The sequence below is a fragment of the Sturnus vulgaris genome, chromosome 2, assembly GCF_052056855.1.
Source record: "Sturnus vulgaris isolate bStuVul1 chromosome 2, bStuVul1.hap1, whole genome shotgun sequence".
NCBI lineage: Eukaryota > Metazoa > Chordata > Aves > Passeriformes > Sturnidae > Sturnus > Sturnus vulgaris.
The window spans coordinates 50,021,530-50,046,134 of NC_142244.1; the positions used below are offsets into that span (position 1 = coordinate 50,021,530).

General features: G+C 39.0%; 1 protein-coding gene across 2 annotated transcripts in view; it reads right to left on the minus strand.

Moving 5' to 3' along the window:
- Positions 1 to 24,605, minus strand: part of ATP8A2 (ATPase phospholipid transporting 8A2) — a 310,559-nt gene that overhangs the window by 232,461 nt on the left and 53,493 nt on the right. For both annotated transcript variants that reach the window (XM_014879642.2, XM_088159506.1), the window contains exons 6-17: positions 23,344 to 23,384; positions 21,476 to 21,549; positions 18,395 to 18,464; positions 16,894 to 17,021; positions 15,768 to 15,879; positions 15,082 to 15,247; positions 12,689 to 12,816; positions 11,458 to 11,535; positions 9,369 to 9,457; positions 8,638 to 8,682; positions 7,320 to 7,395; positions 611 to 716 (exon numbers count right to left, since the gene is read on the minus strand). In XM_014879642.2, coding sequence (XP_014735128.2) covers positions 611 to 716; positions 7,320 to 7,395; positions 8,638 to 8,682; positions 9,369 to 9,457; positions 11,458 to 11,535; positions 12,689 to 12,816; positions 15,082 to 15,247; positions 15,768 to 15,879; positions 16,894 to 17,021; positions 18,395 to 18,464; positions 21,476 to 21,549; positions 23,344 to 23,384 — 1,113 coding nt within the window. The remainder of the gene's footprint in view (positions 1 to 610; positions 717 to 7,319; positions 7,396 to 8,637; positions 8,683 to 9,368; positions 9,458 to 11,457; positions 11,536 to 12,688; positions 12,817 to 15,081; positions 15,248 to 15,767; positions 15,880 to 16,893; positions 17,022 to 18,394; positions 18,465 to 21,475; positions 21,550 to 23,343; positions 23,385 to 24,605) is intronic.

Genomic DNA, 24,605 nt, shown 5'->3' on the forward strand with positions numbered 1-24,605 from the left:
TCATCATGCAATACATGACTACAGCAATTCTAGAAATATCTTCACTAACAGAGATGGTGCTCTCCATTGAGTTTATTCCCTAATCTGGCCCCACCTAGCTCTGTCTGTGCTAACTGAAAGGAGTAAAAAATGGGTGAAGGGCAGGCCTGAATATCACCAAGATTCTGAAAGTTTTGGTTGCATTGTGTCATCATCAGCACTTGATAGCGCACCATCTTGCTCTAAGCATACTAGATCAAGAAAGACAGTTTGTAGTCATGCCAAGAAAGTAACTGCTTATGCAGAAATAAATCATTACTTCCTACACACTCAATGTCTTACTTTCATCCCTGCAGAAAGAGTAGACAGTCTCATGAGAGCAGAAGGGATCCTAAGGCCAGCCGAGCTCTAAAGAAACATCATGGACTATGTGGTTTTGTAGGAAGCATTCAGAAACAGTGTGTACTGATTACAGAAGATGCCAGATCTAATGCTAGCATCGTGGGGGACATTTTGCTTTCAAAATCAATGACTTTTGAAATGGCCTAGAAGTTTATGGACATCCCTTCCATCTACCTCTACTCCTTCAATTCATTCCCCTTCCCTCCTGAAAAAGAAAACAACAACCAACCTGGAGAGGAGGCCTGGTAGATTATTGTATTTCCTTGTCTCTCAGGAACAACAGTATGACACACGGCCAGCAGCGTGAGGAATTCCTGTATATGCACAGCTGTGGGCTAGACAGGACACCAGGAGAGTGAGGTTGAGCATTGCACACAGACTGAGGAACCTGTTCATTAAACTGAGATGATCTCTTAGGTACCACAAAGGAAAAAAAAAAAAAAAACCCAAAACATATTATGTTTTCTATTTAGAGCATTTTGACCTCAGAACATCAAGACAGTTTAGAGCCAGCATTGATGAACTTGAAATGAGGTCTTTACCATTAGCTTTAAGTTGCAGAGAGCTAAGAAGCCAGAGTATACTCCCATCCCCAAACATAAAAGTATTACTTCTTTAGCATCCCAAGCTTCACATAGGCAAAGACATCTACCACAAGATTATGACAATCTAGAAACAGGAAATACTACTAATGACAGCTTCCAACAGACTAACAGCAACCACACCAGAATTAAATTTGCTGCAACTGCATCCTTAGTGATGAACATCCAGAAGTGAGAGCAGCTGAACAGCCAGTAGAAGGCAACATCATGTGTCCTTCCAAAGGAATGCAGAACGCAGCCAAGCATAAAATTCATCTGTGGTCCCTACACATTCAGCATCACGAGAACATGCAATATAAACCACTGTTGCAAAGTGCTTAAACAGACACCAGATCTGCAACTCAAAGATACTCTGGCACTTAAATCACAGGCCTCTGATCAGCCAGCTGTGGTAACTGCAACCTTTAACGATTGAAAATTAAGTCACTCATCCCATTCTTCCCTCCTTTCCATCCCTGCCTCTGGCACAAGACTTCTAAGTCTCACCACAGTCAGGAAGAGCACTCAGATGCCCAGCTCACAACCTGGCCCACTAACTTCATCCACAACTCGCACAGGTCTTTAAGATGCTTGGCTGAAACAGCTGAAGTGAACACATGGCTCACCTTTTCTAACTCTGCTATATCCATAACATCCACAAGTGGTAGCATCAGTGTCTTGCGTCACAACAGCCATTTGCTCAGTGACTCAGACATGAACTTAGCATTTCTACCCTTGCAGAAATCCCTATTTGACTTTGCAAACTCTCAAAGAATTTTTGCATATAAAAATATCATCTAGGTTCCAAAGCTTTCATTAGCACAGCATATGCACCAGCAATATGAAGGTTTAATTAGTAGGAAGTAAACTACTATGAAAGCCACAAAACCATGTCAGCTGGCAAACACTGTGGCAACAATTGTAAACAAAGTAAGCATTGATCAGAAAGTACTGTAATAAAAACATGGAAGATACAAGCCCTATATTCTTGTTTTACTTCACATGAATATTTTCAAAGTAACTGCTTCACTAAGGACCTTTACCTTTGCATACTGAAACTTCCAAATTGTATGGTCACATGTCACTACAATAACAAGAGTTGTTGTTTTTGACATGCTGGGATACAGAGGCTGTGCCCAGGAAAATGAACTTATATTTACACACTATTATCTAACTAAGTCCACAGCAAATTACAGCCAAGAGGTTACTGCTGTGCCATCATTTCCAGTCCAAGTAATGAAAGTTTTATCTCCATGTCAAAAGGCACAGCCTGCCAGATTCTCCTTTCAGCATCTGTTGCTGCAGACCTTTGATGTCTTAGACTTTTATCACCTAGCCCCTTAACAAGCTTTCATAGTACGTGTTGTATCAGCTGGAAACAACCTGTCTCCAGTAGTGACATGGATTTTAATCCTTCCTAAGTATGTATTTATGTTTTCAAGCCAGCGACATAATTTGCTGCTGTCTTAGTATTTTCACAGCCCACAATGTATTACAGGGCAATCTTCCAATTCTGTTGCAGCAGATCACCAGAGGCCCAGCTTATCACAACAGCTCCTCCACACAGCTGTCATTTGTTTCCTTTCTATATTGTTCCAGCACTGACAATATTTGTTGCACAGACATGAATCAGGGTAGAGCATTCAAATTCCTGCTTTGGACCTGTGAGCAGAAAATCTGTTAATGGCCTCTGTGGCAATGTATCCCTTCCAATATGCTGAGCTGAATCCCAGCAGAGGACAGAAGTCCCACAGCTTAACCAATTCTGCTTTATTACTTATTTTCCTCTATCAAGTCTCTGACATCTCAGCAGTCAAATTCTTACTGATGGTCTCTCTGAGATGTTCCTTGTCTGTTCCCGTGTTAAAGTCAGCATTATTTCTTCCTGCCTCATTTTTTAGTTCTCTGTCTATCTGTAGTAGGAACAAAGTTCGCATATTTTAATCTCTTTTTCATCAGTCCAGAGGCAGTTCTCATTTTAAGTGCCTTCTTCCTTCACTTTTCTCCCTGTGTGCCAACAACTCTGGGTAAAACACATGGCTTCTTCTCTTGTTTTTTGTTTTTTCCTCAAAAATCCATGAAAAAACTAGTGTACAGAGATCTACACAAGCAATATACTCCACTGGGTGAACTTTGTTTGCTGCCCTTACCAGCTGCTAACCACACACACACTGCAATGGTCTCCTACTTCTGCAAACAGTTTCTGGATTGTTACCTACCGAGTACTATTCTCAGTGAAAGCAAATTTTAGCTACCTAATAGACACAGCACTATCCATTATCAAGGAGACCACTGATCAGAAAGCAAGTTTTCATCCCTTCCTGGTTCCCGTATCTAGAGGAACAAAACGCTGAGAGAAGCCCCAGACTTTTGGGGAGCAACTGCACTGTGCAAAGCTTCACATCTGCATATGTCACACATGTCCTTATCTGGACCCTTCACTTTAAAGACAAATTATTTTTCTCAACTGTTATGATAAAATTATAAGGAATTTGCATGTGAAGTTAGATATCTTTCCTTTAATTGTAGCAGTATCAGATCAGTGCCTCCATTCACAGTATTTCCAGATGAGCAGGATTGACAGTTTTTTGAGCAAATGGCCTAGAAATGGCCAGTGGGATATTAAAGCACAGTCTAACAACCTGAGCTTACTACTTTGCATTTAAGTGGCATATTCTGCCAAGGACAATTGTGAAAATGCTTATGTACTTAATTACCAAGGAGAATTATGACTCACCATCTTCAAAAGATATGAACTTCCTACCATTTAATTCACTAAAGTATCTGGAGAGCAGTGCAAGGATCCAGCCATGTTGAGCATCTCCAGAACAGTGAAGCTGGCAGGACTGGAGGAGACCAAGATACTTCAGGCACAGACTGAGAGAAGACATTAACCAGCTTTCAAATATCAACAGAGTTAAATGCAAGTTTATCTTGTCCAAAACCAATGAGATATGACCTATAATTAAAGATACTGCCTTGTACTTGAAGAAAAGTACAAAAGTCCCACGCACAATAAGAACAAAAGCAGATGAGAGAAAAATATATCTCAGCAAGCTCCAACAATTTAATTGTGAGCTATAAAGTGATGTGTTTGGACAGTTTTCCAGCAATCTGAACTAGAGCCTCCCATAGGCTTTCATCACCTGAACTTGTTTTTTCCCCCTACTGTATTTCAAATCCCAGTTTTTCATCCCAGTTAGCCGTGACATGTATTACTGGTTCTGCTTTCCTATGGAATTAAGAACCAGCTGATGATAGCTGTCATTTCAACAAAGCTTGATGGGATAATAGCCTCAGCTCCCACACACTACACAAGAATAAGCAGATGTGTTGGTGAAGTCTAAACAAACTCTTTCAGTGTGGTAAATGCTCAGTGCCAGCACAACAGTTGTCTGTTCTGCCTGGCCAGCTGCTAAAGTACTCCTCAGACATAGTCACTGAACCCTTCATGCATCTGCAGCTATACTATGTTTGCTGCTTCTTGGCCAAGAGATAATTTGGGGGCCACAGAAGAAAGTTCATATGCAAATTGGAATTCACAGATGAAGTCCAGAGAGAATCCTGGGAGATACAGGAGTCTAGGATGAGAACCAAGTCTATCAGATCCTTCACTTCTTGATCTTCCCTGCTCTCCTACCATCAGTGTAAGACAACCCCACATGAAACAGGTTTGCATCTCTGTGCTGAGTTCATTCACAGGACACATGCAACTAGCAAGCACCAAGATAAAGACCATCTAGCATATTCACCAACATTCCTTCTAGTCTTCGAAAAAAATGGATCTTTCCTTATTAGGCTAAGAGTTTATGCCATTTTCTTTATAGAAATAAGACAGCATCATACACTTGGTACAGCTGCACAGTTCATCCAACAGAAGCTAATACAAAGAAAAAGCACAGGCAGACAAAGCTAGGTGCTTTCTTCCACATTAAAATACCAGAGCAGCCAAGAGAAACTTCCACAGACTTTCAAGACACGTTATTTTACCCTGGAACAATTCCTGCAGGGCAATAATTCTTTAACTGCTGCTCAAAAGTAGACTTGGCTATCAGTTAGCCCTTACACACCAGTGGCTCAGAAGAGCTATGAAATTTAGAGGTGATGCAGGATGCTAAAAATCTTCCTAGCAGATGGAAGACAGTCTCATGAGTACAAGTGCATAATTTTTTATTTTCAACCTTGAAAGAAAATTACTTGGCACTGAGACAGTTCTAAACTAACACTTGTGACTGAACTGGAAAAAAAAAAATTATAATCTTCAAGACCAGAGCAGTGAACACTTAATGAGAGTAAGAGATCACACTTACAGCTTCAGCTGCAAAAGGGCAAGTGTTTAGAGGGAATTAATTGCCTGAGTACAGCACCATCTAACTTCACTAGGTAGCTTATGCTAGAACACTTCAGTTTTTCAGCACAGTTCACCAAATGAGTAGAAATTGACAGACACCTGCACCTATTTATCAGGTTAAAATAATCCAGATTTTTAGAAAGAAGCAGTTTATGCATCTCAGCAGCGGACCTAATGCAAAAAATCTAGAAAGACCCTTCCCTCTACCACTATCCTGGAATTCAGCCCTCCTCTCACTCATGGCCTCACAAATACACCCAAACATGCTCAGCAAATTGTCATAAGCAGTCCTTGCATTCCCGTGCCTTGTGCTAAATCACCACTTGTCAGAGGGTGGCATCCATTCCTCTAGTACAGTCAGGCTCTGAAAAGTACCTTTGGCCTACATAAGATACTTCTCATTAGCCACTTATTTCCCCACTGATTGTCTGGGGGCTGAGTTCACACAATATGCTCAGCCCAACAGCTAGCTGTACAAGGACATCAGTATTTATCTGTTCAAGTGACCAGCAAAAAAAAAAAAAAAAACTGATACAAAAGGGTTCAATGTAGAAAACTTCTGAGCTGTCTAGACTAAATATGACACTTAAGGAAGCTACCAAAATCCCTTATTTACCTACTACAACAATAGATATTCCTTCTATCCCCCAAAGCAGAAACTACCCAGAGAAGATCAAGTCATTGGGTAGCCCCAGAATAAGTAGCCATCTCAAGGCTAGGTGAGAAACTCCATCTCACAGTTCATTTGAGATACATCCCTTCTGCTGAGTCTATTAAAATACACCAAAGCATTTTTCTCTATGCATACCTAAAGCTGCAGCAGCCAAAAGGAGCTCAACGACATTTCTTCTGCAATCTACACCTAAACCAGAATGAATACCTGGAGTCAGCAACTGCCATAAGCCATAACTGTAGCCATAAATGAACAAACAGGATACAAAGGAACAAGACAATTCACAAATCTTGACTGAAAGCCATGTCCAATGGGAAATTCTTCCAGTGTACATGATTACAAAAGCCACATAGGAAATCAGGGCACTGTCCTGAGAGGGTGACCTTGCTAGAGATTAGAGCACAGGAGCCACCCTTAGGCTCCATCACCCTGCAGAACACAGTGCCACACCAAGTAATTATTCCCTTACAGCATTCACACCAGGCTGCAGTTCTTAAGTACTACAGAGCAGAACAGAAAGCAAAGCTTTCCTGCACATAAACTGTATACTGCAACTATATTTTAGGTGCTCATATTAAACTTAACCTGCCCAGTCACAGAAGCTACACTGTCTAAGGAGAGCAATCAGCGGATGGAGTTTGCACTTGCCAATGCTCAGACCCCATACTGTGAGACAGCCTGCAGAGAACAAGGGTCATGCTTTTTGGCAAGTGAATTAATTGTCTGGTGTCCAGTCAGACACTTCATAACCACATGATTTCCAAATAAACAACTAAATGACACTGTAAAGACTAGGTCCCTTGAGGACTCAACAGCTAGGCTAAGACTACTAATCATTAAGGCTCATGACAAGCTTGAATTTGCAATTAATTCCCATCTCTTACATCCTTTACATAACTAGAATTCCAAACACTTGCAATACTTACAAGGCTCATTCCAGAACCATCTTGTAGTGCTAGAGATTACAGTTAAAAATGGTATAGATGTTTCAGCACTCCAAGTAGCTTTTCTTTTAAAGAATTTTAATCATCACTTGTTACAAAACATTATCTTCCATATACAACAGAATATATGAAGCTGCCTTATAGGCAGCCAGAATCCATATCAATATGGATATCTTAGAATCCATATCAGCTTCTTTAATTCAATTGTAAGACAAGTGGGCAGAAAGGCGTTGGAGGGAGCTATTTTGATTCCAATTTACCCACTCTGTGCCTGCGTGACACACTCACAGAGCAGACTTAATCACACAAATAGATTTGTTCAGCATTCAATTCCAGACAAGCCTAGAATAGGGCATTTAAGAGGCGTGATATTCAAAGAGCAGACTTACATGATCATTTTCAATGTTTTGCAGCAGTCTTGGGTCATCAAATTCACACGATTCACTGGTGGAAGGAGGTAGCTGGCTGCAGAGCAAAACAAGCATATTCAAACAAGTGGCAACATTGGCAATCTTAGTACTTCATCTATTTTCTTGAGAAGCAAATTTAAAAAGCAAAGAGACTCCAATGTCCTTGAAAGCATTGTGAAAAGATCATATGAGTAATGCAGCAAGTGCTGAAAATGAACACCAGCAAGAAACCCGAAACAGTTATGCTTGAGAGTGTATTTCAGAAGATTCAAGTGTCAATGCAACCCCGGGGACAGATGTAGCAACAGCAGCTTTTAAGCATATTTAATACAAATAGATTTCAAGGTGGCTTTCTCATAAAATAGATAGAAGTTCAATATCCCTAAGTTCCTTCCCTAGTCAGAGCATTCTACTTCAAGCTGACCCCTGGAGGATTTTAAGTCTAAGTACTCCAAGTAAGCACCTAGAAAACACGGCAATGAAAGAAACAGCAATATATTAGAAGAGGGATCCATACAAATTACATCTCAGCAGAAGAAATATAGCATTTTTTCACCTTCCTAACAATAAAAATGAGCTGGGACAGTGGAGAAGCCCAGCTTAGCTCATTACCAAGTGCTTTTCTAGCAGCATGAATTGTTTACCTGTTTCTTGGGCGGGGATTCACTTTCTCCCTATATTTGTCATTCGAATCCATGTCAGCCCTCCCTAGCTCTTCCCCTCCTTCCCAATACTCTCAACATGCTTCACTGACATCTGTGTAACACCTCTGAGTCTTCACTCATGTCTGTGGAATGGGACAGACTCATCACCTATATTCAATTAAAGTTCCCAATAAAAAGGAGCAGGATTCTCTGGATATGATAGGCCTACATATCAAGCTTTCTCACAGTTTAATTACTAAAACACAGCATTTTAATAAAGAAGTCCCTTTTCTTCTCATTGTCAGGCCTGAACTTAGTGATTGCAAAGAGCAACATTCCATCTCTAGGTAGGGGTAAGGTTCCTGTAAAGTAGGTTATTTTTAGCTTTTAACTTGACTGTCTGCAATTATAAGTAAGCACTGCATTAGCATCCCAGCCACTGCCTATTCTCACCTCTTCACATATGAAATCTCTATGCAGAAGAGTAGATCCATCACCACCCACTGCCTCTGCATTAGGCTCCCACTGGAAGACCATTTTACTCAAACATATTCCTCCCTTGGGCTTCTTCCAGTCCCAAATTGGAAAGCAGTCTTTATATAGATTGTACCCACTCTGCTACACAGAACACAAACATCTTGGAATGTATTTACCTGAAGTCTTCTGATGAACGTTCTCTTTCCAACTCAGGAAAGTGACTGAGGAGTAGAAAAAGGAAAAAAAGAACATTTATTCCACTTTAGCAACCAAAAAAAATAGGTAGAAGGCGAAGATCAATGAGTCATCCTACAAAAACATATGCTGGAACCATGGGTTCAGCTGTTCATACATTTGAATCAAATTTTCTGCCTTTTGAGATATCTAATTTAGCTAACATGAAATTCAAAGGTTAACTTGCATCGAGATGTTAAGACTATCCATTTAACATGAAGCAAATACAAAGATTTAGATGACTCAAAGGCATCCTTTCAAGAGGACAGAATAAAACCAGTAAGCAGATATTCCTCTTGTGCAAGGAATATCAAGCTCTGTAACTACAATTAGACTGTTCTGACAAAATTATGTTTCTCCTCAAGTCACAGAAATATGACTGATAATTGGCTGCAAATTCTTCCCTCTTAGGCAAGAGCCTATTTAGTACTTCTGGTTTTGTTTAAATCATAATCTGCTAAGTTAGGAAGCAAGTTTCTTTGCTTCATGTGAAGTACTCCCAAGGTTTGACTTCCATAATTTGTGCTGCAGGACAAGAAAATGAAAGCTATTAATTAAGACCACAAAATATGCTAGACTATAAATTGAAGAACAGAATGTTCTAATCGTTTTCCAATATTACCAGTAATAAGCACACATTAAGCTACAGAGTTTTTCAAAAAGTCCTACCTACCCATATGTCACTCCAGCAATACTGCATTTCTTAAAGTTCATGATATTGCATGTTAGAGTACCTGTTTTGTCAGAAAACAGGTATTTTACCTGGAAGGGAAAAAACAAATCTGATTTTCAACTTGCATAGTACCAAAACTTGAAGTAGAAAACAGCAAGATTCTCAGAGACAGATTGCTCAAATGTCACAATATTGGCCAATGCAGGCTTATTAGAGCCTGATTTGTCTACCAAATCTACAGAAAAATCATCAGGCAAATTATTTAATTGCATTAAATCTTTATCTCTAAACGTGGAAGGGCTCAAATAGTAGCAAGGCACTAGGGAGGTCACTACAGATGTACTTAGTTGGACGTTCACCAAATCTTTCAACTAAACTAATCTCAGAGAGGGACTAGAAACGAAAACAAAGACTCTTAGGATTGTTGAAGGCTCCTGGAATTTTACACCACTGAAGACATTCTGCGTTTCAAAGATCACCAGGAATGTCTGGAGACTTTTTTGCCCTGCCTATAAGCACAGAATATGCAAGACTAAGTCTAACTTGTATTCTGCAGGTGAACAAAAGCTGCTTTTTCTGATGTCTAGTCATGAGCATTCCTGAAGTACACAACATACAGCCACAGCACTGCCCAAAGTAATAATCCTTTAATGGAAACAGTGATTTTAAGGCAGAACTTGAAGGCAACCCCATCAAAGCAGCATGACCTCTTAGAGCATTAGCAGATCCAAAATTCCCACCTTCAAAGGGCCACAACAGATCAAAACTAGTTGCAAGTTAATGAAATCACAGTTGTACCTCTGCACCAGGTAAGGCTTTGCACCAGCCACAAGTAGGAAGGCATGGTGATACCATGAAAGAGTTAGACAACTCAAAGACCAAAATAATTTGACTAGAGTTAGTAGAAGCTTTTCCTCAACAATTGCTATTCAGTTCAAGACAGTGCACTACACTACTTGTAAGGTGATCCTTTAGCTGTGCACTGTACTGCTCCTGAACACAGCATTGGAAACAGAGCCTTTACAAGCCATAAGTCAAAGTGGGTACCCAGACTTCTGAAGAATTCTAAGTCATTAATAATTTCACCATAAAACAAAACTATTAAGGACACCTGTGAACACATAATTCAATTAAAGAATCAAAAAATTGAGTCTAGTTACACAGAATCACTAGTAATCCATTCCTGAAAATAACATATGGACCACCAACATATTATGCCACACATCCTTTACTTCAGGCAAAAATAGCACCGTAATTTAGAGGCTGATAACTTCACAAAGTGATTTAAACAAAAATCAAATTTCAACATTCATAAGAAAAATGCCTATCAGATTAAGAAGGAAGAATATTGACTACCCGCCTACTGAGCAGGATATTATTATGTATTTTAGGTACGTAAATGTTGCCTCCAACACTATGAAGTTTATGTAGTTCAGTTACAGACCTATAACCTTGATGGTCAAGGAAAAAAACTACTATTTCTCAACAGTACTACAAAATTTCAATAGCAAAGTCATATTTTCCAGTAAGCCTTTTTTGGGAAGCCCTTCCAGATTGAAGAAATGTTATTTGCAGAATAAACAAACATACAACAACTAGAAGTTAATATACAGCTATCTTTATCTGAAAGGAAAATAGAAATGCTTGAAGGAACACAATATTTAAATTAAAGAATACAACTGCATTTCTTTTACTTGCATCTCCTGTGAAGTAGTCAAACATCAAAAACTAGTAACAGCCTAGGCTGTTGGCCTGCTCTTCAGCCATGTTTAGCCCTATATATTCTGTTCTGGTATAGAGAGCCAAAACCACAGAGCATCTCTCCAACACCTTTGAGAATACAGTTCAGGGTCAAAATAAGAAATAGTTTCAATTCCCAAACATAAAACTGCCTATATGACATGACATTTAATCCTGTGATACCTTGTTATTTCACCTGTAAGACTCAGACTAGAGAAAATAAAAATGTCCCATTAACCCAAGCCACAGAGCAACAAAATAAAGCTGATTTGTACATCTTTTACATCTTGCTCTCATACCTTCAGTCTTGAGAGAATGTATCATAACACTTAAGAAAATGTTGTCTTACCTGCCCAAGTTCCTCATTAAGGTTTGAGGTTCTGGCCATTGCAGGTGTATCTGTTTCAGGGTAATACATATCTATGTCCTGAAAAGAGAGCAAAATTAAGACTTATGTTATGCAAATTAAACACTAAAGTCTCTGTTCTTTTAGTCAGCTCCATTTTGGCTTGACTGTCTTAATGCTACAAGCTGGCATTCTGAATGCTTGAGACAAACATCATCCCTGGATGAATATGAGTGCCTCCTTTCCTAAGTATACCTCCATCCTACATGGACATGAGAAAAGACAGATTCAAACTATAGGTAGTTAATAAACTAAAGATGCAACGGAAAAAAACCTCACTTAGTAAGTAGAAAGAAGCTCATGCATTAGCCATGCTAATCATAGGTGTTCAGTTGCAACAAGCAGTTGCTCCAGCCACATCTATGAGAGGCTATTTTAGTGGCTCCATGAAACAAGCTACTTCTGTTACTACAACAAAACAGCTGCTACACAAACCAAAGCAACTTCTCTGATATGCATCTCTATTACATGACAAGCAGCTCAAGGAACAGACATATTAAACTTCACTTACATGTGTTTTATAGGAGCCTACTACATTACTCAAAGTCCAAGGATTAATGCATACCAACACAAGGTATTCCTCTTGGTATTGTCCAGCTATAAAGCCATCACTACAGTAGTTTTGGCCTAACTTGAGAAAGACATTTTGAAGTCAAAACTTTCCTGAACAGAGGGATCACTGTTTGGTTGCATGAGGAGGCATCAACTTATCTCCTTACAAAAACATTATGGTCTATTCCAGAGGTGACCTTAAGGCCAGTCTCAGGATGTATAAACTAACAAACAAGAAACCAAAACCAAACCCCACACCTTCTAACAAGTCTAGTCTTTCCCTCTGCTGTGAATGAGATAAACTCTAAGATACCAGGGAGTTTTCAAAAGATAATTACTGAAGATGAGTCAGCAGAGAGACCTCCTTCAACCAAGGGCTGAGAGTTCCCTCTCATCCTAAAAGCCTAAAATACAAGTCATCATTTGCACAGGGGACTTTCCTGTGGCTAGATCTTTTAATTTCCTGTGAAACACAGAACTGATATAGAAGAAATCCTAGGTTTTCCCCTGCCTTTCCCAAAAGTTGCATCAGAAAGGTAATTAGAAAATTTAAGATGTTAAGTAGACTTGTATTTTAAATGTCAACATCCAAAACTGAGATACATTCATTCTTGCTACTTACCCAGTTTATAAAAAGAGCCTGAGTAAACTTGACAACTTCCAATGTCACCAGAAGGCTGATTGGAATAAGGTTGTTGTACAAGATTATAAACGTCAGCAGATTGTATCCAAAGTTGACAGACAGCATCTCTGTGGATCAAAATACACGGGACTTTAGCAGACAAGTCTGAGTGGTATAGGGGCAATCATCTTTATGCAGTTCACCTAATCAGATTTAGCAATGCTAAAATAGTCAGCTTGTGTGCTGATGTCTAGTTTAAGGGCCATTTTAGTATTGATTTCAATAGAAGATAGATAAAACACCCACAGAACACGTGTATTTTACACAGGTGAAGAAGGGCAAGGTTGGTGAGGCTATATATAAAAGAACAGAGCACTTTCTGAACAATTCTTGCTAGACAGATGGTGAGAAGTACAATATTCCCCACTATAACCCAATTTAGACATTCATCTAGTGTGTCAACTGCCCAATTAAGAGCCCCCAATGCCACTAGTAATATAACCATCTTTCAGAAAGTGCCTACTTGCCTCAGTGGAGTTAGTAAACAAAAAATAAACACTGAAATTAGTTCTAAAACATGACATCATTGTCAGAATTGAGAATTTACCCTTACTGAAGAAATCAACAAGAATAAGTTGCCTAGTATATGAACAAGGGCACCCTGCTTAAGCAAAGAAGCTGTTATTAATGGTGACAATACTGGGAAACTTGCCCAAATAAGTCTACCATCACAACTGGTCCTTAAGGGAAGGGGAAGCATTTATAGACAGCCAGCAGCAATGTACAAGGCTCAGCCGAGACAGGATGAAGGCTCCTGTTCATGGTGCTGCCCACACCTTCTCTTTACAATCCAAGTCTCCACATCTGTATGCTCTCCACTTCCCTAGAAACTTCGAGAGGCACTTGAGTCAGCACACAGAACACCCAGCACAATGGGGTCAGAGTCCACAACTAAGGGTTTTCAGCATAACAAGTTAATTAGAAGACAGGGGAGCAATCTAGGAGGAGACAGAATCCAGAGAAAATTGCTGAAGCCTAATAAAGATCAGAGTTTGGACAAAAGCACCTCAAAATGTGAGTACACTCTAATTCCGCATCTTTGGTAAGTTTACAGAATGCAGAAGCAGGCTTGGTATTGGAACATTTTCCAATACAATTTTTACAGAGATGAGACACTTAAGTAAAATTTAAAATCTACCTGCCTAACCTGAAAAAGCATCATTCCTGGGTGTGGCAGTTACAGAAGGTATAGAAATTGTACATCCAAATCACAAAAAGGCATCCATAGAGACTATGATGTCATCTTAGTCTATTGCAAGTTGCACCTGTTTTATACTGCAAGTTCAATAGTTCATTCCATTCATCTTTTCCAGTATTACTTCCATCATTGGAAGGCACAAATTTAAACCTACTCATTAAAAATCAAGGGGGAGAGCAGGCAAGGAACTCTCAAAATTGTTGATACTGCTACAAGAAGACATTAAAACTACCAAAACCAGAGTCAAATATGGGGCATTTCCATGCTCTTCTTATGTGATGTTATTTCTTTACTACCACAACTACAGCTCTTAAACTGCAGAAGATATGTTTGCCATCTGTTTTGCATCATCAGCAGACAAGCCATTTGCAGTTTGTGATAACTGGTTTAAGATCTGCATCTCAAAATGCTTTTAACGCCACATTTTATAGCTAATGTAACCTCCTCAAAAGTCTGCTGGGGAGTATTTCATTGTTCATGTCCATCTTTGGTAATGAACTAACAAATTTGAGGACTAGGAATGAAATCAAAACCCTTCAAATAACCATGCTAAGAATCAGTTTTCTCACAACAAAGTAACGGAAGTGAAAGACAGAAACTTTACCCAATCAATAAGAACTGTGACATTTAGCATTTCAATTTTCTCTAAAAGAATAGATCAGCATTTCTGACTGAAAAAAGTCAAGAGAAATCGTTTGCATCTGTATATAAGCATAAAGCTGAAGTCAGCATCAGTATCAGATTGATACTCCCCATTCTGCAGTCAAATACAGCCAGACACACATAAGGCTGCAGTACAGGACCTTCCCTGAGAAAAAATTCATGTATGGTATCTCCACAGAGATGAAAGAAGTGAACACCAGATATCCAAAAAACTCTTGCCCCTCTTCTGTTTCTGCCCTGCTCCTTGGGTGCTAAACCCAGTGACATTTACCTAACCTTTAGAGGCCTCACTGGGAAGTTTACTTGTATCAGCCTATTCGCAAAACCAAGAAAATTAGGTCATCGAAAAACTAGCAAGATGTGGGGGGGTTGGGGGCTTTTATTTCTTATTTTATGCATTCATTCAGTGACAGTAAGAGCCTGGCTGGCCCTACAGTCTGATACATCATTGGCTCAGTGCCTGCATACTCACCATTGGAGCCAAGATACCAGACAACTTCACCGTGTGTTCTGTTCCATAATAAGGCACCTACAGAACTCACAAGGGCCATTACCAGGAGAATACAGAACAAAACCAGGATCTGCATGTTGGTCACTTTCTCCACATTTGATCTCTTCAGAGGTGCTTTGGTTGAATTCTAAACAGCAGAAGAGAAAAAGAGAAAGAACCTGGCAACGGCTTCTACAAGAGAAAAATGCAGTACCAAACCCAGTCTTTACTTTCAAAGACCATTAGAGCATCTGCTATCCATCCCATTCATGGTCAGCAGCAGTGATCAACATATACATGTTGATGGCCTCTCCAGGCACTCCCTGACATTAAGGCAATACAGGACTGTTGTCTTAATCTAAGTATCCCCATGATTATTACTATGTCCTCAGCTATTAAGCCTGTTTTAAATGTCATCTAGCTACCAGATAAATTAAGATGAAATTTAGCTCTCCTTATATATTGAACTGCTTTCACTTCAGTGTGTGTTTGGACACATGCACATACAAACTGGAGCACAATGTACCCTTGTATTCCTCAAGGCCTCCAGGCCTTAATCAACTCTGAGTCAGATCATTTCATAAAATCAACTCAATGACAATGAGAATACAGGAAAGACTGGACCAATTTCTATCAAAACATACTCTTAATCCCCTTAAAACCTTTACCTGCATGAGTTTTGTATCATGTCCTGTATACACAACAATACCCAAGACCCACTGAGTGTTTCTCAGTTGTGCACCTCTCAGCAAGATCTGGTCTGGACCAACAGGAACTGGGCTGCAAAGGAAGAAGTTAATGGATCTTTCAGTTCTTGGTAACACTTTAAAGAAGAGAGTTCTTCTCTCAGCCTTACTCTACAGTTAATAACAAAAGCAAGCACAAACAACAAGAGAAGAATGTAATAGCAATATAATGATCTTAGATTGTCCACACAACTGAAGAAAGCACTGGAACTTCTGTAAGTCTAGTTCCTGCTAAAGCACAGTAGGGCAAAGCTGCTCCAGTTAACCAAAACTTGAGAACTTATATGGCAGCCATAAATAAGTATATTCTGCACTTGACCTTGGCTAGTATATTCTCTCTCACATCAAGGACAGAGATGCATTGAACTTGTAAAGAGATCATCTATTTCAAGCACACTACATCACACAGACCATAAAACAAGCATTTGAAAAAGCCTGTATTAACCACATGACTTCCAAGTGGGATGCAAGTGATCATCTGCTATACTTGCACCGAGCTGCCCAAGGAATGTACATTTGGTGAAGGAAAACAGGTACAGCCAAATAAAACATGTATGTTCCTACTAACCTTTCACAATCTGTAAATTTGAGTACTAAAATTATATACTTTTCTTTCAAGAGTTGTAGAAATCAAAGTCACACTGACAAAGCCTCCAGGTTCTGAGATCACTCTTCTTTACAAACCTGATCTTGGTGCAGCCTTTGGCTCTTGTTCAAAGGAAAAGGTTTCCATTTCCTCTGTGTATCTTGGGTAACAAGAAGGCCCTAAAAACCCCAACCATTGCCTTGAGTCCTTCTCTTTAGATGTACCTTATAATAAAATATCACCATTAATTACTAAGAAATCAATACTCCCATAACAAGCAGAAGGCTCCATACAAAGACAGAATTGTGTTATCTTATACTGGCAGATGCTCTGATTAATAAATATTAATTATTACCCTCCTCTTCCCTAGCAAAAGCATGCATGGGCTCAGACTTACAGACTAAAAGAGCAGAGAAAATATTTTTTCCTAACCAAATGCATTCATGGCTTTGTTGTCAATACCTTTGACCATCTAAGCGCAAGTTTCCAGTGAAGTCATAGAGGTGGCGGTTGGGTCCTTCACACTCTATCCTCCCAGACACTTTCATCAGTTCTTCCCTGGACTGGAGACTTGCAGTTTGAGACAAACCCTGCACAGAACAATTCAAAGGAGATTCTTGACAAAAACTTATGAGAAGGCAATCTAGGAAAATGGTGCTTCTTTTTAACATCTGTGAATCAAAGTGCAACTAAATCTGTGGAGGTTTGTCAGTCAGGTCCTGTTTTGCTTTGGTGGGTTTTTTTTGTGATTGCTTTTTGTTATGTTTAGGAGTTTTCTTTCTTTATTTGATATTCAATACCTCTTTCCTGCAAGGAAGACTAATTATGGACACAAATGAGCCTACTAACAAGACTGAAACTCTCTACACAGATATTTACATTACTTACATGATCTCTCTTTAACCAAGAGGAAACACAACATCCACAAAACATGAAATTTTATACATGCAGGAAGAAGTAGGGCAAAGCAGTATAAACAGGCCTTTCTTTTTTTTCAAAGTATAGCTCCACTGATGTGTTATGTCTGCTAAATATGGTCATTCTTAAGTGCAGACTCTCTTGGCCCACTGCCGCCAATATGCTCTGATCCTGCTCAAGGTTAATGATCACCCTGTTATGCAACTGCAACCTAAAGCACTGGTACTCTACATTTGAGCAGATGCACAGCACCCCACTGCCTCTCTATTAAAAGAGGAATCCATTTCATGTTTCTTTTGCCAGAATTTGACTGCGGCACTGCGAGCCAGAGCAAGGCCGTATTTTTGTATTTTAAGTATATCCTGAAGCAAATCTTACAAGAGCTCAAGATCTGACTTAGTAGCTTTATCTGGAAGAGTAAATCATGTTTCTACAAATGTAGTAAAAAAAGAGCAAACATAGCTTTTCAAAAACAAATTATCTGTGTTTCAAAATCCTAATCTAAATACTTTTTTTTTAATGAAAGAAGTCAAAGATTCTTAACTATTTCTAAACACTATAATCAACGGTACTTCTTTAACAAAACAAGAAAGATCCAAATAAATTCTTCTGCTTACCACAAACAGATAACAAATTAACTTATAAAGATCGTTTTCAGCTTCTGCCTCTGCATAATGCTCATAAAATAGTACTTGTGACAGGAGAAACTGCAACTCTCATCACAAGCATGGCTGATTTTTTTTATGTACAGTATTTAAATTGCACTGACTAGACCTTCAGCAAAACACATCCAAGGTCTGTTTGATTTGTCTCTGTGGGCTTAAAATACTTGCTCCAGGTTAGTTCCTTACACTTGTATATAATGCATTACTGCTTGGGTTGGTAGCTGTTGAAAAGACAAATTACAGCCACTTGAAGAAAGATGCTTTTTAAAAAAACAACAATAAAAAAGCACTTGTATTGCTGCCATGCAAGATAGATGCTGCTTCATAACTAATATTAAATACCTAAAAGAAGAAAAAATACGAAATCCAGTTTGTTTTACCTGTCGTATTTTAAGATTCGTCTCCCCATCAAGATTAGCTGTTTCAATATAGCACATGGCTTGTGGTTCACTGTAAGGAGTGTAAGATTTTCAATATTAAAAACTTTTTTGTACACCACTTTTGCACTAATATAGTCCACAACAGACTTCTTCAATGAACTGCAGAAGACAGAAAACCATACTGGTGATATACAACCACGAAAGCAGAAAGTACATATTTAACAGAGACTATTTTGGATATGGTCATACAACAAACTGCAGAGGAAGACAAGTCTAAATCAGAGACTAGTAAGAATTAAACAAGTCATGATAAACTTAGATGCCTGGAGTGGATTATTTTTAATTGCAATCCATGATGGATGAATTAGCAAGTATTGAACAGTATAAAAAGGGGCTATGTTTGCATGAAGACACTAATGCTCTCTGCTATTCCATTCTGTCTGCGAACTGAACACACAAAATCACGTCTTCAAGGTCACTTTAAAGTGGAGAGCCTATGGGAAGTACATCCAAAGTCACTGCTAAACAGCTTTTCTTTTTGAGCATGGGAAAAAGGTTCATTAGCATTGAGGGCTGTAACCTGCATCTTCCAGATATGTTTCTGCCCTTACCAATAGGGATAAAAAAACGCTCCTCCTAGAACTGAATTTTCTATTAGTCAAGTTCTTATCTACATCTAACGGAGGAGCTCTGCACAGGTAGCACCTGTGATAAGGAAGGGTATTTTTACCCAATCTTCTCCTGACATACAACTCAAAAACCTTTGTTATGGCACCACCAAAACTGTTTTTCTGCCAACTATCTTCTCAAGCTGCTAAGGAATATCAGTTTCCTATCTGGATTCAAGCAAGTGCTTCTTCAGCATATCACTTCTCACATTCTTGATAAATGACTAGTTTTTTCCCAGAATAACCAAATGCTCTAACAGCAAATGTACTCAATCAACAGAACAGCCAGTAATAAAGGCTCCTTAGGACAACAATAATTAAGAAATGGACAGGTACATTTATAACACAGTAAGAAGCCAGAATAGTCTAATTCATTTTGCTTTGAAAAGGAAAAAAAGGTTGAGTCTATTCTTTGTGTCCTCCTACACAGGCGATTTGAATCTGAATCCAAGAAAGACACTGATTAGAGTCCAGTTTGATTCCAATTTTACCTCTGTCAAACATCTTATCTACACAGTGTTTGACAATAGAATTCCTCTAACTTCCACAGAAATGGTATGAACCGTGGAAATGAGAAATGTGGACGTTTCCAAAGTTGTGTTTGAATTAAAATATTTTTTCTTCATGTTAATTCATTCTTTATGTAAAATTTGATGTCACCTTTTCGCTGTACAGACCGAGAGTCAAGATAAAAACAACTGTCGATTTTATCTCTGACAATCACCTCAGACACAGAAAATCACCATATAGAAGCAAAAGAACCCACCCCCTTCAGAACATGCAAGGCTTTCTGGTGAACTGAGGACACTTAGTATTGACATTTAAAGGAATCATGGGAATAATACCAATTATAAAGCAGAACTGCCATAGAAATTGCTATTTATTTCAAGCAAAGCTTCTCCCACATCAACATGGTCTGGGTTAAATTGTCTAATTATTATGTGGTTATCAGTGACAGCAGGTTAGTAGAATAGTGTAGAACAACAAGCTGGCCCACACAGTTAAGAAATAAGTCAGAAGGGGTTTTTAGCATAACATATTAGAGAAGCTCTTCAGTAAAATATTCTTCAATGCTGAAACAGAACATTATTGATGTCCAAGTTCAGCATAACTGCATATTAAGTTGACAACAGCTTATTTAAGGTTTGGGGCTTGTTTTAAAAAATACAATACTGCATACCATGGAATGAAAGTACCTCTATCCTTCATCATGTGGTAATTCATAATGACTGAACTTCTGCAAACAGCTAAGAAAAAATTGAAACCTCCCAGAAACAGCACAGACAAGAAGGATGGAGCAGAAAATACATGGGCTTGAAAAACAAGTTTGCTTACAAGTTGGATCCTGTAAGAGAACTGCAACCTAGAGACCAGAGCAATCTGCAGTCACCATTGAGAAGTACACACAGGAGAGAATTATGGAGGTGTTGCAAGGTTTGGCTATTAGAAGCATGCTTAACAACAGGAGCTGTGCTGTTGTCTCTTGTTAAAACCTCATCTGTCTAAGCAAACTGTGGTCTTAGTTCAGCCTCAAATTGTTCCTTATGATCTAGAACCTAGACTAGGAGTCAAGTACCACTCAAATGCTTTTAGGAACTACAAGACCTCAACAATTCAGAGGGTTGGGCAACCACCAACCATATGAAGTTTAACAAAGTCAAGTGCTGGATTCTGAACCTGAGGTGAGCCAACCCTGGATGTGTGTACAGACTGGAGAATGGGATGAGGGAGAGTAGTCCCACAAAAAGGGATCAGGGGGTCCTGGTTGATGGCAAGTTCAACATGAGTCAGCAGCCAGGTATATCCTGGGGGAGGCATCAGGAAGTTGTCCCATATTTGAAACTAAACCAAGCAGGACTCAACAGGTTTACTGTTGCTATCATGCTAGAGATGGGCCATACATGTGCAATATCCAAGAGAAATAGTCGACAAATGAAGTCCAAAAGCTTTTGTTGTTTGATGCCACTAGAGCTAGCCTTTCAGATTTACAATTTGAATGAAATCTTCCTCAGGGAGTACAGGAAAATATGCTGAATACTCAGTGGAATGAATTGGAAGAAAACATAAGCTTGATTATTTAAGTGGAGAGATTCTTGGAAGGCCATAGAACCACAGACTGCACAAAGCTCATGTTAAGGACCTTCAGTCTTCCAACAAACTCATCAATACAGAGTATTATATACCTGCAATTCATAAAGTCTTAAAAATGCCTCATTTCAGAAGGGCCTATCTACAATGATACATGAAGTAAAGTCTAGTAAAGCCATGTTTTGTCATGGTTGAAATTTGATTTTAGATGTGGAATAGAATTAGTGCTATCTGATGTCTGGTTTTATTAATAGCAAATACAGAGATTCAAGTCCTCTGCACCTCAGTTCATCAGACACATCACTTCCACACCCATTCAGGATACCTGGTAGATATTATGATCATGTCTGCTGGAAGATGTTGCCCATTGGTGACCTTCACAATATCTCCTACTGCTACCTGTGGTGGTCAGGAGTACAGTAGCATGGAAGAGAAAAACAAACAGTTCGCTTGTCTGGAATGTTAGTTTGTTATTTTCTTTCACTCAGAAGAACAGCATCATGCACAGAACAGCTAGAGACAGTGTTTCTGAAAGAGTACTTTTCACTGCAAGTTCGGAAATATCAAAGCCTTCCCTTTTCTGAATGTAAAGTAAACAATTGTATAGAGAAAAAAGGTAAATCTACTCAACTGGAAATTGTGAGTTTCTGTGGCCTATATTTAATAAAAATTACTTTTTTCTAGAATTCTGCCATTATCCAGATTCGGGGGTTTTCTTTAGTCTTATTATTTTCCCTAGTAAAAATGTTACCTTTAAACTTCAAACTTCATTAAGTATCAAAAGTTTTCTTCTACTCCTTATCTGTACTGCTTACCTACCCATTCATCACTATCATTTTCCCTTAATTCTCCTTAGATGCACTGCTTGTACTAGTCACTAGCAAATAGTACCATCTCTATGAATCCATACTATAATCCTGTCCTTCCCTGAGATATGCAAAGTTCTGAATTCTGGAATACTTTGTCTCCTCCTACACAGGCCTAAGACTTTCTAGCACCTTGAGTTAGTCACACATGCATGGGACTTTCATTCTAAAAAGAGTCAAGTACCACTCTCAAAACAGTAAACCAAGTTTGCCCAATAAGCATGAGGCTGCTTGACACCAATGCACCACTGAGAGTCTGAAACAGGCTTAAAATACTTTTAAGATATTCATTTATAAAAATGGAAACAGATGGTATGTTTGAACAAGCAGATTCATTAGTTTTACTCAGATACCACTAAAAATAAATTCCCTACCAGTTTCAGCACAAAAGAAAAAAAGAGATGCCAAAAGATTGCCTTAAAGTGATCAAGGTAGCTAATACCTGTTATTCCTTAAAAATAAATGCAAGCCTGGATAACATGCAGTTACAGACACGTTGATTCAAGAAGTGCCTAAGGGTATAAAAGACCCAGATTCCAGGCTTGACCTTAATCTTTCAATTCACTGTCCTTTCTACAAAAATAGGACTTGAAAAAGCATAAGCAGGAACCAACATCAGCCATCAGAATGCCTGACAATCTTCAGCTTCTACTATAGCCTAACACTTCAGCAAGATTGCTTTTAGGTACCTTGAGACTGATCTCATTCCTCAGAGGTTTTAAAAGGGTCTAGTTTTTCCTCAATTACTATCTAAGAGGGCTAATTTTATCCTTTAAAAGGCACTAAGAGCCACAACAAGATCGATACATCCTAAAGCATTTCAGCAACTTCCAGGTCTTGGAAATAAAGCTCGCCAGACCCTGGCCAAGGGCTCCACAGAACATGGGTCCCAAGTGCCTCAGGGAGCAGCAGGGCTTGTGTTTCTTACTTGAGCAAGCAGCTTACTAATTAGTCTCAAAGCCCAGGGACGTTTTAGCACAGGCAGCAAAGTAAGTCTGTTAGACTTGCAGGGGACATAGAGCATTGCAGTGAAAATTACTCTTCTAGCTAGACTACAAACAGAATACTGTTCAGTTTACCTATTAACTACACAAGGAAAACCACAACAGTTCATTAGCATTTGATGGTAACACAGTATTTACAAATGGATACTCAGGTGCGTTGCTCAGGGCAATTTTGATAACTGGAACAGAAAGGATCTCTCCCACCTCCCTCACCCCAGACTTCTCACATAGTATACATTAATTCTAAGCCGCCTAATTAATTCTGGCAAAAGTAATTATTGAATACTTTATTTCCCTCCCTCCCATCCTCAGGTTTTATTTACCTCTTTCCACATAATGTTCTGCCACATCCCATTTCTTAGAACTGGAAAGAAAGCTTAGAGTTAGATTACAGAATAAATAGCCATAATTCAGACAAATTTCAAAACAACTGTATCAGCAATAGTAAACACAATAGGAACCACAAAAGGAACTTTTTGTTCACAGCTGTGAGGATATAAATCCAAGACAGAGGAAGAATCTGCCCTTCGTATGTATATAATTTTTGTCACCTGCCAGACAACAGTTGGTGGCCTGATTTCTTCAAGGCATCACATCATACTAACATGCAGATAGGAAGCATTGTTTCTTGTTTGGGAAATGACCTTCCTTAAAACAAGAGGCATTACTGCCCATTGTCAATCAGTATCAGGAAGCACCTTAACTCTGTGTATGATTTACCACAGAATTTTCACTTACTCCTTTTTTTGCATTTTATTAATAATATTTTGACTCTGGCACATCCAACTTCACTACCATTACCTATGGCCCATATAAATCTGAGTCTTAATTGCCAAGCAGGCTCAAAGCCCTACTGAAAAGCAACAATTGGCCTTGGCAGAAAGGGAATCCTTACTGCTGAAGTTCACATTGAAACAAGAAAAAGAGAACAAGGTACTAAAACAGACCTTGGTTTCTGTAGGGCTCCAGTTCTACACTGCTATCTTAATACATTCATTAGCCATTTACCCTGCAGCATACCTTTCCACACAAACACCTCCTCTAGGTCATTCTACACATACTTAATACTACTCCAGCCAAAACAGTAAGGTCAAATATGCCCAGTTACTGCAGAGGACCCAGTCCAATCTAGATCTGAGCACAGCACTTCACCTTCACTGAAAGCAGCTGCAGCCAGTTTTTGAAGGTGTTCAAAAAGCACAGTGTGCAACAGATCAAAGTTGAAGAGGTCAGTCCCCTAGTTTGAATATGAATAATCTTTTCCTCAGATCTATGCATTTCATACATGTGGCTCATTTGAAAACAATACCACACTCTGTAAGAAAATTCTGCTGAACACAGTCTTGACCATTCTACTCAGGATAGGTCACACCTCAAACAGGAATGCAAGACTTGTCAGAATAGATCAAGCAGAAGAAACCCATCTCTTGACTCCTGTTCTCAGGCCACACACACTGAAGCACTGAATCCTGATATTTAAAATTGTAGTGAATGGACTGCAGAGAACTAAATATTTAACCAAAAAAATGGGTGGGCAGCAAAAGAAGTACTGCCAGTGATGTGTCTAAAAACAGCTGAGCTTTCA